Raw genomic sequence first — 14,679 nt, forward strand, 5'->3', positions numbered from 1 at the left:
CTAACAGTGAAATCCTCTAATCATTTTTTTCCCACTGGCTGCAACTGATAGAAACAATGGTCCAAATTCCCCACTTTTGGAATCATAGAATTGTTTTGCTTGGGAGAGACCTTTAAGAGCAAGTCCAACTGTTAACCATTTTCTACATGTTTCTTTTACCTCAGTGTCTCTAGTACAGACAGTGTTATAATCAACCAGATACTAACCAGCCCTGCTCATGGCACTCCCATGCCTTACCTTGGATAGAAAGTACATAGCTTTTCTGAGCTTTTCCCTCTGTATTTGAGGCAATGCACATGTAGGTCCCACTGTCTAGAAGCTGAGAGCGAGCGATCTGCAGCTTGCTTCCACCAGATGCAATATGAACTTCCAGAGAATCAGGGTTGTCTGAAAATAGAATCATAGAATGCATTGGGTTGGATGGGACCTCCAAAGGACATCTAGTCTGACCACCCCACAAGAAGCAGGGATGTCCCCAACTAGATCAGGTTGCTCAGAATCCCATCAAGTCTGACCTTTGATATCTCCAGGGATGGGGCTCATACCACCTCCCTAAGCAACCTGTTCCAGTGTTCCACCCTCATAGTAAAGAGCTTCTCCTAATGTCCCATCTAAATCTATCCTGCTCTAGTTTAAAACCATTGGCCCTTATCCTGTTGCTACATGCCCTTGGAAACAGTCCCTCCCCAGCTTTCTTGTAGGCCCCCTTCAGATACTGGAAGGCTGCTAGGTCATCTCCCTGGAGCCTTCTCTTCTCCAGGCTTAACCACCCAACTCTCTCAGCATGTTTTCATAGGAGAGGTGTCCCAGCCCTTCTACCTGTATATATGTAAACAGGCTTCAAAACAAAACCAAAATTCCAATCAATTAACAGAAGAGTCTGTCTAGAGATAGAAGAAGAAGAAATAAAAAATAGACAGCAAATAGCACAGTGGTGCCCCAAAGGGGGAAAACAGAAAGGAAGCAGGAGAGAATGTTACCTATTGGTTTCCCATTCTTAAGCCACACTAATGTTGGTGGAGGAATTCCAGTGGCATCACACACAAAGGTGACAGGATTACTGATAGTTTCATTGACCAGCTCTTGTTCAGGACCTTCTATATGTGGTGGCACTATAGATGGAAGCAACAAGAATAGTTTGGTTACCAGCCATTCTTGTCAGCTGATACTGAGTTATGTACTCCACAATGTTATAACAACTGGTGCAGATAATACAGGCTCTGCTCACCATAAACATTCAGATGGAAGTGTTTGTCATCTCGCCCTGCAATATTTATGGCTTTGCACACGTATTGGCCTGTGTCAGAAACCTACAATAAAAATAAAATTAAAACCCCCAATTTATTATGGAGTCTTACTTTAATGCCACAGTTCCAAGATTAACAGCTTTTACCAACTCAATGTCCTTTTCAGAGAATGAAAACCCTCCAGCAAATACATCTACATACAGCTAGTTTGACACACAACTGAAGAGCAAAATAATTCATAGATTGGTTTGGATTGGAAGGGACTTTTGAAGATCTAGTTCCAAGCTCCCTGCCATGAGTAGGGAATCCTCCACTAGACTAGGCTTCATCCAACCTGCCCTTGAACACCTCCAGGAAGGGGGAATCCATGACATCCCTGGACAACCTGTTCCAGTGTCTCACCATTCTCACCACAAAGAATTTCTTCCTAAAATCCTAATGCCCTTCTCAAGCATCAACCCATTCCCCCTCATCCTATCACTACAAGCCCTTGTAAAAAGTCCTTTCTCAGATTTCCGGTAGGTTCCTTTCAGGTACTTGAAGGCTGGTAACTGAAGATTCTGGCTAAACAGTAGCAGAGTAGTGGCAGAAGCCCCATCCCAGTAGCCTGGCTCACCTCTGCTCCCTTGATCCGTAACGTTTGCCCGCTGGCCAAGGTCTCCAGGTTTGCAGACTCTGCAATGAGGTGCCCGTTCTTGTACCAGGTGATGACAGGTGGAGGAATAGCATTGGATTCACACTCTAACACCACCGGGGTGCCCACTCGCACGTTCAGCACTGTCACTGAGCTTCCACCATGGTCTTTGATGCTTGGGGGCACTGCAAGAGGAGTTCAGAGTTATTTCTGCCTTTGCTTTGTCAGAGGGCAGAAAACAACCTATTAAAAATCACTGCAGAACGCTGCACTTTCAATAGACATCATTTCAGTAAATAGTACAAAACAAACCCAGAACAGTCAGGAAACTCTTCTTCTGGCTTTCCCCAGCTTGGTTTCTGGCAACACAAGTGTATTCACCATTATCTGGTAGTTTGGCTCGGGGAATCTGCAGGGTCCGAGCACCTGAAAGAGAGAAGGTTTGAGATTTATTCTGCAGTTATTGTACCAACCTCAAATGCTGTTTTAAACTTGCAGGCTGAGCACAGGCACTGAACTAACCCCAGGCTCAAAAATCACTGCATGATCATGGCACTCATTAATCTTCAAAAAAAATAAACCCAGCCAGTGGATGTCACTAGTGCTGTCAATTAGAAGTTTGGGCAAAACCCACACTTTTTAGACCTGATTGTTTTGCAGCTGCTAACTGCTATTGGCTAAGACAACTAAACCCTTTCCACTACTCCAGTTTTTTATTCCCCATTCTCATCTGTCAGCACTGGTGGTGCTCCTTACTGCCTGTGCCACATCACTAACCTGTACAGATGCCTCCGCTGCCATTAAACCATTGCCATGTCTGTGCTGCAGCCCAGCCCCCAGGCACATTATACCAGCAAGGCAGGTCTGAGCACCACAGCAAGCGATCTTCACTCCACACCTCGGGGTGAAGATCAGCAGAAGGAGCAGAAATGGCACAGACACTCATGGACCTCCATGAGGAGCTTTGAATGGCCACAGAAAGGCTGAGAGACCTGAGGCTGTTTAGTCTGAAAGAGAGCAGCCTGAGAGAGGATCTGATCAATGTTCAGCAACAGCTAAAGGGTGGGGGGCAAAAGGATGGGACCAAACTCTTTTCAGTGGTGCCCAGTGACAGCATAAGGGCCAATGGGTACAAACCGGAAGCTAGGAGGTTCCACTGAACAGGAGGAAAAGCTTCTTTGCTGTGAGGGTGCTGGAACCCTGGAGCAGGCTGCCAAAGTGGCTGTGGAATCTCCTTCTCTGGAAAGATTCCAAACCCACCTGGATATTGTGATCCTGGGCAACCTGCTGTGAGTGACCTTGTTTAGCAGGCAGGTTGGACTTGATGATCCCCAGAGGTCTCTTCTAGCCCCCACTTGTGCTGGGATTCTGTTAAGAGGACCTCAGAACACAAGAATTTCTCCCCAGATGCTCCTCAGGGTTAAACCAGGTTCCCACTGAAGTCAACAGGATGGTCATCTAAACCAGCAGAATTTATCTCAGCCTCATCACAATTTCTGCTCATTTCTTTGAACTGTGAGTCAAAGTGACACACCTTGAGTCAACACCTGTAGTGATTAAAGCCCTCTAGGTTGGTTGTTTTTTTCCCACACAATTTGCTTCAGTGCATTCAGTCTGAGCAACTGAGCCCTTCCAAAAGTCAATAAGGTATTAAATACAGTAGGCCCAGAGTTGTTCACTCACTGTTAAGTATATACAGGTGCTGTAAACAGTGACCATTACTATAATCAAGGCAAAAAAAGACAAAAGTTGAGTCCAAAGGCTGCAGAAATAGCTGAGATTCCTCACCAGGAACAATGAAAGTGTTGGTATTCGAATGGATAGGTTTTCCATTCTTGAGCCAGCTGAGATCAGGAGGTGGAAAGCCAGTGACCTCACAACTCAGAGAGATGAAATTATTTACCACCACAGTCAAATTCTCAGGATTGGCACCAACAACACGTGGAGGAACTGTGGAGAGAAATGCATTATGAGTATCTAACACAGCACCAGCAAACAATATTCCATGAGATCCTGACTTACTAATGTACAGCTGAATTGCTGAGTTGTGCTAAAGGGCCAAGTGGCAAAACTCATTCACATCCTATGATCAGCTGCCTTTTGGATGTTTCTGGGACTGTGGCTGAAGCCAATTTAATGGCCATTCCTGTTCCCACAGTTCACAAAAACTTCAGTGATTTCAATTGCAGTCCTTCAGTGCTTGAGATTTGGGAAGGCCAATGAACCTAGAAGAGACCCTACAGCTCCTGACTTAATGCACCACATCACTTTTAACTTGCAGCACTCACGGATCATTTGCTATGTAAGGCAGAACAGATGAAATTTACCTTGTCAGGAGATGCAGGATGACTAAGTATCATTTCTTCTTGCTATTCTTTCCTGAAATAGTCCATTTCCTCATAATAGAGAGCCAGAAAAGCTTCCTTCTGACAGGTCAGAGTTCTTTTGTTAACCACAGCTGTCATTTAATAGTGAGCTAAGCAGTTTACATGCAAGCAAGCATGCAAGCATTGCTCTGAGGGGTGTGTTTTGAAGCTTCTAAGTCCTGATATTTTTGACATCTGACCTTTCCACAAGAACTATTTAAAATGAAATAACTGTAAATCTCTTCCATTTAATAAACCCTAAGTTTTAGTTTCCATGTTTTTGCAATATAAAACACTTAAGAGAAAAGCAAAAGCATGTTCTTGGCTCTACTGGTAGGAAAAATCATTCCAAAGAATCCTCCTCTTCAAAGACAGAAATGTTAAAGTATTTTGGACTATATCCACCAGAAAAACTCCAGCTGCTTTCTGTCACTTGAGTGACACCAAACAGTCATTAAACCAAGTTTATTGCTCCTCTGTGACACTGCAGAAACAAGGAGTCAGTGTAAATGGGTGAATTCAGTCCATCTTTTCCAACTTGGATTAATCAACCATTATTTCCCTGATAATGAGCATGAAATAAGAATAAGCAGAGTACTGTGATCTGATGACATTTTACAGTTATCTATATTTATTTACTTTCACAGTTACTTTCCCACAGATGGATCACTGGCAGGGCAAGCCAGTGGGCAGTTTAGCACACAGGGCTAAACCTGAGCTAAGCTTATAATGAATTTTTCTTGAACCATCACAGAACCCCAGCATGATGGGGGTAGCCTGTATATGACAATACATTTGTAAGTGCATCCAGATGGCTCACTTTCAGTCCTCAGTGTGAAAACTACCTATTTATCACATCTTCAGGTTAGAGGTTAGAATAGAATAGAATAAACCAGGTTGGAAGAGACCTTCAAGATCATCGCCTCCAACCTATCAACCAATCCAACCTACCTAAACAACTAACCCATGGCACCAAGCACCCCATCAAGTCTCCTCCTGAACACCTCCAATGATGGTGATTCCATCACCTCCCCGGGCAGCCCATTCCAATGGCCAATCATGCTTTCTGTGAAGAACGTCTTCCTAACATCCAGCCTAAACCTCCCCTGGCGCAGCCTGAGACTGTGTCCCCTCTTGTTCTGGTGCTGGCTGCCTGGGAGAAGAGACCAACATCGACCTGTCTACAACCTCCCTTCAGGTAGTTGTAGAGAGCAATAAGGTCACCCCCTGAGTCTCCTCTTCTCCAGGCTAAGCACCCCCAGCTCCCTCAGCCTCTCCTCACAGGGCTTGTGTTCCAAACCCCTCACCAACTTCACTGTCCTTCTCTGGACACGCTCCAGCAAGTCAACATCCTTCCTAAACTGAGGTTGAGATTTTAAAACTGAATGTTTATTTTCAATGCTTAAGAAGATCATCTTTTACTTTTATTAATCATCTTTGAGACAAGAGCAGATCTTTTCCACTTAAAGATCATTATCTTTAATATTTTTTCCTGTTTATGAAAGTAGTGCTACTGAAAACATGCAAAAAAAACAAACTCTTTTTCGACACTGACAAAACAAAGGTCATGCTGCTTAGTGATAATGCAATTTCATCAATGCTTCACCCTGTGTGGTCCTTTCCTGAATAGCTGAACAGATGAAAGTATATTCATAGAGAGAAAACAAAAAAAAAAGGCCTAAACTGGGAATGTTGCTAAGCTAGAACTGAAGCATCATGCAAAGGTTTCTTTTGAAATAACAATATCAGACTACAATCATAATAAACATTTTAAAGAAAAAAAAAAAAAAAACATTTAAATTAAAACACAAGCCTCAAGAAAAGCAAAATATTTTGATTTAAAAACAAAACTGAAACATCAGGGTATCTGGATGGACTGCTCTGAAAGAAAATAACTTCTCAGAGAAGTGTCTCCAGGGCAAGTTCTCTCCACCACAACACTATTTTTGGCTACTTGTATTCCTGAGTAGGAAAAAAGCACTAGAGATTTGTTTCCTTTAGCACATAAATTTGCTCCATGTGTGAATAAGAAAAAAAATCACTATTTCTTCTGCATATAATAACCTGAACCATCAGATTCCTGGGATGCTGGTATCTCGTTTAAGCAAAGGAGAGAAGACAGCACTGTTTTCCATCTAATATGTAATGCAGAAGATTAACTCGCTAACAAGGAAAAGGGGTACTGATCATGACTGTGGTAATACAAATCTCCAAACCATACAGGGAAAGCAGTTAAAGATGTTGCTGCCACCATTCCGTGTTAGGTTTTAAAATGTAATAGCATGTGGGAATAATGTGCATTTGTTCTTCAGCTCGGAATGGAACACTGAAACAGAAATGATAAAGGATGGTGGTGGAGAGAATAGTTTTTAGAATACTGGAAAATGTCTTAATTTCTTGACTATTGATTCCTAGATTTATGATTTGGGTTGGAAGGGACCTCAAAGATCATCTACTTCCAACCCTCCCCACCATGGGCAGGGACACCTTCCACTAAACCAGGCTGTTCAAGGCCTCATCCAACCTGGCTTGGAGCACTTCCAGAGAGGAAGCATCCACAACTCCCCCGGGCAACCTGTTCCAGTGTCTCACCACCCTCACTGGAAAGAATTTCTTCCTAATCTCCAGGCTAGCTATCCATTCCTCAAGCTTTTATCCACTCCCTCTTGTCCTGTCACTACAAGCCCTGTAAAAAGTCCATCCCCAGCTTTCCTCTAGCTCCTCTTCAGGTACTAAAAGGCTCAAGGTCTCCCTTGATCCTTCTCTTCTCCAGGCTGAACAGCCCCAGCTCAGTCAGCCTGTCCCCACTGGGGAAGTTCTCCAGCCCTCTGGTCATCTTCCTGGCCTCCTCTGGATCCACTCCAGCAGTTTGATTTGTTTTAGACTTGTGATGCTGAAGATCAAAGTCTGTTTTAACCCTATCCTAACTCCACAGCAAAACAAAAAAGGAATCTTGAAGGGCAAATATTTACAAATTCAGCTTTTACAATGCCCTAAACCTTCATTTAATGCTTTCTAATAATTCATTTTCTTGGAATATGCATTTTATGAACATATCTAAACAGACTACAATCCAACCAGTTGGTAATTCATAACTTCAGGGCTTAGCAATCACTACACAATCAGTACAAAAGTGTCCTTCAACAATAATTTCAAGCTCTGTGAAATATGCACAAGGATCTGAAACCATGTGGTATCAAAACTGTTTGTTACTAGGGTACTTTAAACTTATATCTGATTTTTGTTATGCCAGAATCTCCACTGCACCCAATAAGATGACTTATTGTTAGGAAGAAGTTCTTTACCATGAGAGTAGTGAAACACCGGAACGGGTTGCGCAGGGAGGTGGTTGAGGCCCCATCCCTGGAGATATTCAAGGTCAGACTCAACAAGGCTCTGGGCAACCTGATCTAGTAGAGGATGTCCCTGCTGACTGCAGGGGTGATGGACTAGATGACCTTTAGAGGTCCCTTCCAACCCAAACTATTCTATGATTATTAGGAGCTAAGTATGTGTCTAAACACTGCTAAAATTATCACATTTAAGGTAAAGTAACATTTGAAAGAAGACAATGAGACATTGAGGGATGACAGTACTCACCGTGAACATTTAGGTTAAAATACTTCTTGGCACTCCCAGCTATGTTTTCTGCAATGCAGCTGTACCTGCCCGTGTCTGTTATTTGAGAATTCAAAATCTAAGGGAAAAATAAATAAATTGGTTAATATAGAAGACAACTTCATGTCAAAGAATCAGGTAGAGACAATTGAGCTCAGATCTCTGTTCTAACAGTTTCAGCCAGTTTCATTTATCGACAGGAAGGGAAAGTTCTTCAGAAGACACCACCTTCTTTACAAACAAAAGTAGTATACTTTGCAATAATTAAACTCTATTAAGTGAATTTGGACAAATGACACCAACAGGTTATTCTCCACAAAAGTCAACATTATTTTAAGCCAAGTGATTTCACAGCACAACCCCACAAATAGTTGGGTCAGCACCACTAAGGGAACTGCATGGGAGAGAGAAGCAGCAGCTGAAAGAACAAGGAATAACAACTCTTCGGTTTGCAGCACCTTGTAAGGAAAAAGTCCCTCAGAATCATACACTCAGCAAACCTAAACAGTTTTGTCTTTGTGGGTAGCCTGAGTTTGTGATGCTAAACCCGAGCTTTTCCCCTAAGAGCTACCTGTAACCTCCTTCCATTGGACAAAAATGTGTGTCTGTCATCTTCTGCTAGGAGGTGGCCATCCTTCTGCCAGGTAATACTTGGAGAAGGGCTGCCACTGGCAGCACAGTCCATTGTTGCAGCCTTGGTGACAAGCACAGTCACTTCTTCGGGCAGATCACCATGAGCTCCACTGATGGATGGTGGTACTATGAAAAACAAAATGTGAGAAGAGTGTGGTGATTTAGAATCTCTTTTTGTTTTCTGTTGCTTTGTATGACTGCAGACCAATCTTTAGATCAGGTTTTTAGAAGAGAGTGGTGAAGTCTTAAGTTTACACAGTGAAAGATAAAAAAGCATCAAGAACAAGCCAGTATAATTCAGGATTGCAGGAGACCTCTGCTTCTCCATAGCAGCCACAAAGAAGAGCAGGTGAAAATCAATTTTCCAGTTAGTCCATCGTGTTCTTTGCTGTCAGAATAAAAGAGGATTTCCAAGGCAGGACCCCTTCACAAAAATAAATCAGAGTTTTCAGTGGCAAATACAGAAACAAAGAAATAAACATTCCCCAAGACAAAAACCTTGAGTCAGTCAATGCAAACAGCATAAGAAGTTCCTGTAAGATGTTTGCAAACAGACCATGAGAAAATGGATGCTGTGTGGATTCCATCATCAATTCCTTTAAGCCTTTGGGAGTTTTGTAGGTATTTTTGAAAATGATAACCAAAACAAGGAGAAAAGTCCAGTAGTACAGAATTTTGAACAGGGAAAGGGTAAAGGAATAAGAGATACCAAGGTAAGACCTGGATTTCTACACATAGTTTTCTTCCTAGTGAAGTGTGGTAGAGGTAATATTGGGTTGCTATAACAATCACCAAAACCAATACTGAACCAACACCATTAAAACTATTTGAATGCAATTCTCTATAATTCTGCAAAGCTCCAGCTCCTCACAGGGCTCAGTACTGATCAGAACAAGGGGATTAAGAGCACCCTTAGTAAGTTGGTATACACCACCATGTGTGGTGGATGTGTTGCACTGCTTGAGCATAGGATGGGTCTACAGAGGGATCTAGACAAGCTGCATCAGTGGGCTGACGCCAATGGGATGAGGTTTAACACAGCCAAGTGCCACATCCTGCACATGGGTCACAACTACTCCATGAACATTCCAGGCTTGGGGCAGAGTGGCTGGAAGGCTGCTCAGAGGAAGAAGACCAGGAGGCATGGTTTACAGTCAGCTGAGTATGAGCCAGTGTGTCTGTCCAAGCAGCCAAGGAGGCCAACAGCATCCTGGCATGGATCAGCAGTAGTGAGGCCAGCACGATTAGGGAAGTGATTGTCCCCCTCTACTTGGGGAGGACACTGATTAGCACTGTCAAGGCCACACCTTAAGTACAGAGTTAATTTTTGGGCCCCTCACTACAAGACGGGCATTAGGGTGCTGGAGTGTATCCAGAGAACGATAATGAAGCTGGTGAAGGGTCTGGAGAACAGGTCTGGTAAGGAGCAGCTGAGGGAACTGCAGTTGTTTTGTTCAGAGAAGAGGAGGCTGAGGGGAGACCTTATTGTCCTCTACAACTCCCTGAAAGGAGGTTGGAGCCAGGTGGGGGTAGATTTTCTATCCCATGAAACAAGTGATAGGACAAGAGGAAATAGCCTCAAGTTGCACCAGGGGAGGTTTAGGTTGGACATGAGGAACAATTTGTTCCCCAAAAAGGTGTCAAGCCCTGAACAGGCTGCCCATGGCAGTGGTGAAGTCTTCGTTCCTGCACAGAATTAAAAGCCATGTAAATGTGGTACTGAGGTACCTGGTTTAGTGGTGGCCTCGCAGTGCTGGATTGGACTCAATGATCTCAAAGGTCTCTTCCAACTAAACCAATTCTATGAACACTTTAAGTTCATAGTTTAAAAATATGCAGAATTTATAATCTGTAAAAACTTTAAGTAAACCTGGACTATAATGGTTCAGTAGTTTTCCCAGAACTCTTTTTGCCATTAAAAAGGGACGCAGAAGAGCTCACAGAGCACGTGGACATCGTAATGGATGGAATCCTCCCCGGCTTCGTTCACCGCCACACACATGTATCTGCCAGCATCTTCAGCCTGTGCCCGTGGAATCTGCAACATTCGGCCTCCTGGAAGGAAAACACATTCAAGATTTCAGTGCAGCATCAAGCAGTTTCCATCAGCTCCACACCACATTTCTCTAGAGACTTGAGCAAGGAAATTTATGAATGGTCAGCATTTGTTCTGAATTATAACTAAGCAAAGATTTTTATTTCCTAGCTACTTTTTCTGCTGGCGGATACTTGGAATGCAGCAATGTTCATACTGAAATGTTAGAAAAGAATAATTAATTCCACAGAAGGGAATAATTTGCTTCTAAATATGCAGCCAGACATGGTTCTATAATCAAAAACAGTGATATTTTTCAGCAAGGTGACAGAGAACTAAGAGGAAGAAGGAAATATAGGCAGAGAATATTCTGGTAAAGCTGTTCCAAGCCAAAAACCAATTCACTTCTGGAGCTTTTCGATCCTCATTTAAAGACAGCCACAGAAATAGCTTCAGAAAGAGGAGGTGTAGTAGGAATACATTTTGAAAGTGGTTGCCATTGGTTTCCCAAGAGATGAGCAATGGGTAGACAAAAAGAAATTATCCCCACCACTGCCCCCCATTACACATTCCATCCTAATCCACCCTTCACACAGAAAAGCTCCCTTTTGTACTCTCAGCACTATAAGAACCTCTTTCCCTTTCCCACACAAGGTTCAGTAGGAGCTGCTGACCATTTTTCTGCTGGAAACCATATTTCCATGTCTCACTCCCTGATTAAGAGGCTTTCCTCCTCCAATGATGATTTTGCCAAAGAAGATAAATCAGGAACATGTCATCATTGTACTTTATTTTTCAGCACATCATGTGAAAGTTAAATGGTCACATTCACACCCTTTTAAGAACTACTTTTTAAATGAAAGAATAAAACGTGTGTAAGTGCAAAGATGGAGAGAAACATTCCTGTCAAGAAAGTCTGAAGAACAAATGTTGGTTATTACTACACAAATACGGGCACTAACACCATTTCTTGAGGTCAGAGTGTGGTACCTTTATACTCACCGGGTAATATCAGTACTTTATCACTGGAGCTCAGAGGATAGCCATCTTTATACCATGTCAAAACTGGAGGAGGAACAGCATTGGTCTCACAGTACAGCGAGAGGGGATTGTTGACAATCACATCTTTACTTTCTCCACCTCTTCCTGCATCTACTGTGTTACCCGATTCCCATTCCTTTTGGAAACTAGGAGGAACTACAACCAAGAAGGGAGAAAACATTACAATTTTATAGCAGAAATGGATAGTTTAAGTGTCAAGGAAATGAAAAGATACTATGGTTGTTAAATAGCAGCAATTAAAATTCTATGTATTAAATTCAGTCCTTCTCCATGTTCAGATTAGCCAGGAAAATTCTAATTCTCTTAATCAGAATGAACAACTGAGCAATCAGCTGAATATAAATAACAGTGTAAGAAGACCTAATAAAACACAGAAGGTACTAATCAACAATAATGCTTAAATAATAAGCTAGCTGTTTTCACTCAAGTTCTAATTTTGTCTGTATTTCAGAAATGACTAAGGATTGTTTTCTTGTAGTAGGCCAAAAGAATGATTACATCTGGGGCCACAAGTACTACTCAGTACAGATAAATAAAATATAATGACCTAGTTGAAACCAAATTGTGTCATAGTTTAGGGGAAGATCAGTGTTGCTGTGTCAGTCCACTGACTTCAGAAACACAGCAATATGTCACAAAATGAGAGATTCCAAATAATCAAAATTCAGTACTGAATAATCAAATGCAACCCTTAGAGATATATATGAAATAAAAAACCACACAAACCAAAAAAAATCATTGGATTACACCAAACAGGTGTGAAGGATACAAAATTATACAGAATTCTAACCACCCAGAACATCAGAAAAGAAGGGTACCAGAAGAACTTTATGATCTGAAGTCTGCTTACCTTGTATATTTACATCAAACTCCAGCTCATCCTCTCCAGCGATGTTGGATGCCACACAAGTGTAACGACCAGTGTCTGACACTTGAGCCTCCTTAATCTGCAGTGTGTGGCCATTAGCTTGAATCATGGTGTGAGCATCTGGCTTAAGTGGCTGCAAGGTCATTTTAGATGGAAATTAGTACCTGGCAAAACATACACTGGAAGCAGCCATATTTGTGGAATTCATACAACATCCTCTCTCCTTTGGTCAAATTCAGGTTGTTTCAAAATTCTTTCTAAGGCAGTTTACAGGGACTGAGTGTATTTCAGTTTTTGTATTCCCTTTCCTTTGACTCCACATGCAACAGAACACCAATCAATTTTTGTTTATGCTTCCAGCAAGGTCAGCTTTCCATTTATGCAGAGAAAGCAGTTGCATAGGACATAGAATTATTGAGGGTCACCACTCAGAACATAGTCCTAAGCCTGGGATGACAGCCTTCAACAAAGGAGGTGCAGTTCAGCTCTTCTCTCATCTGCCCTGGTCCTGCTGGCCATACCTGACAGCAGAACCTGCATTAACACAACTTGTATCTCTTATTAATGAGAACATAATACATTAGGGAGTCAGCACTGAACTCTTGGCCTGCCAGGGACAATTAGTTTATACTATGGCTGTAAGTGAAAGCCATTTGGCCAGGGACAATCTAAGAAGCAGCTGCTGGATGGATGAATTGCTCTGATGGTGGCAGCAAACTGCTTCTAGCCACCATCCTTCACTGGGAACCTCTCAACTCTCCCCAACATCATTTTTCATTGGCAAGGCAGTAAGAAGACCCAGGAGGTCCCAGAATTAGAGCGCATGCTTGAAATAGATGGAGGGTGTACACAGAGTTTCTCCAGAGACTCCAGGCTGTGTCTGCATGCTCAGTAAACCCAGCAAGGGCTGCTCCAGCTGCAAGAGGTGCAGCAGTTTGCCACATGATATGTCCCACCGAGAACAGCAGAAGAAATGAGATGAGATCCTTCTTTCCTACAGAAAAGTTTCACCATTTCTTTCTTATTTATGGCCAGCCCCCAGCAGAGTGCACACCAGTATGACTGCATGGCACTGCCCTTCCAACCTGTCTCTCCTCCAGACTGATATTGTTGTGAAGGCTGCGTGCGGCATGGACCACACCTCACCCCCCAAAGAGGAGCCAGATGCTTCTGTGGCTTTGTGAGCTCTGCCAGAACCAAGTGGGAGGATTTCTGCAACTAAAGGGCAGCACTTAGAGCAGCCAAGTGTTGGGCCATTCTGTAACACGGCCTTTGGGGACTTTATATAACAGCAGAAGAACATACCAGGGGATGCTACTGCTAGGCAGAGCCTTCCTAGTTGAAAGTGCAGGCCAGTGGTAGACCCTGGAAACTCCAGCACTGAAGTCTCAGTGACACTGCCAAGCACCCACAAAAAAAGCAAGGGTGTCAATTTGAGGAGGGCTGGTCAACAGCAAGCATCCTAAGATCATAGAATGGCTTGAGTTGGAAAGGACCCTGAAGACCATCTGGTTCCAATCCCCCAGCCATGGGCAGGAACACCTCCCACTACGCCAAGCTGCTGAAAGACTCATCCAGCCTGGTCTTAAGCACTTCCAGGGATGAGGCAACACAACTTCTCTCAGCAACCATTTCCAGTGTCTCACTACCCTCATCGTAAAGAACTTCTTCCTAATGTCTAAACTGAATCTAGCCTGCTCTAGTTCCTAACCATTGCCTGATATGTGAGAGGTGATCCTGCCAGCAGGACAGTGGGAATATTGCTTCCTGCTGTCTTCAGCAGTGTGAGGGAGCCCATTACACTGTGTGAATGTTCACTACCAGCGACAGTGGACATGCAGTTGTGGCTGTACCAAATCCACCCCTTAGAAGGAATTAGAGTTGTGACTGGCCTGTCCATCCTTGTACCAGATGATGGCAGCAGGAGGAACAGCATGAGCTTCACACTCCAGGGTAAGGCTGTGGTTCACTCTGATCTTCACTTCCTTAGGGGACAGAGCCATCCCTGAGACATCTCCTTTGTTAATGGTGGGTGGAACTGCACAAAACCAAAGGGAGTGAGAGGGGCTTTCATGACTTACGCTCTTCAGTAGCATTTCAAAATTGACTGGCCAAAGAGAAAACCTGGATGATGACCTCAGGGAAAGAAGTGCATTCCTCCTACAAACTGCCTCCTCCCCATAGCTGACTTTTTTCTTTACATAGACATATCTCTG

General features: G+C 43.1%; 1 protein-coding gene across 1 annotated transcript in view; it reads right to left on the reverse strand.

The window, feature by feature from the left end:
- The window catches only part of HMCN1 (hemicentin 1), a 206,510-nt gene that overhangs the window by 49,686 nt on the left and 142,145 nt on the right, over positions 1–14,679 (reverse strand). The window contains exons 52-63 of the mRNA XM_068141310.1: positions 14,356–14,501; positions 12,446–12,596; positions 11,536–11,730; positions 10,440–10,553; positions 8,437–8,624; positions 7,848–7,944; positions 3,670–3,831; positions 2,194–2,307; positions 1,864–2,066; positions 1,229–1,310; positions 981–1,112; positions 238–387 (exon numbers count right to left, since the gene is read on the reverse strand). Coding sequence (XP_067997411.1) covers positions 238–387; positions 981–1,112; positions 1,229–1,310; positions 1,864–2,066; positions 2,194–2,307; positions 3,670–3,831; positions 7,848–7,944; positions 8,437–8,624; positions 10,440–10,553; positions 11,536–11,730; positions 12,446–12,596; positions 14,356–14,501 — 1,734 coding nt within the window. The remainder of the gene's footprint in view (positions 1–237; positions 388–980; positions 1,113–1,228; positions 1,311–1,863; positions 2,067–2,193; positions 2,308–3,669; positions 3,832–7,847; positions 7,945–8,436; positions 8,625–10,439; positions 10,554–11,535; positions 11,731–12,445; positions 12,597–14,355; positions 14,502–14,679) is intronic.

This window comes from Melanerpes formicivorus, unplaced genomic scaffold, assembly GCF_026170545.1.
Source record: "Melanerpes formicivorus ecotype bairdi unplaced genomic scaffold, bMelFor1.0.p_v2 SCAF_7, whole genome shotgun sequence".
NCBI lineage: Eukaryota > Metazoa > Chordata > Aves > Piciformes > Picidae > Melanerpes > Melanerpes formicivorus.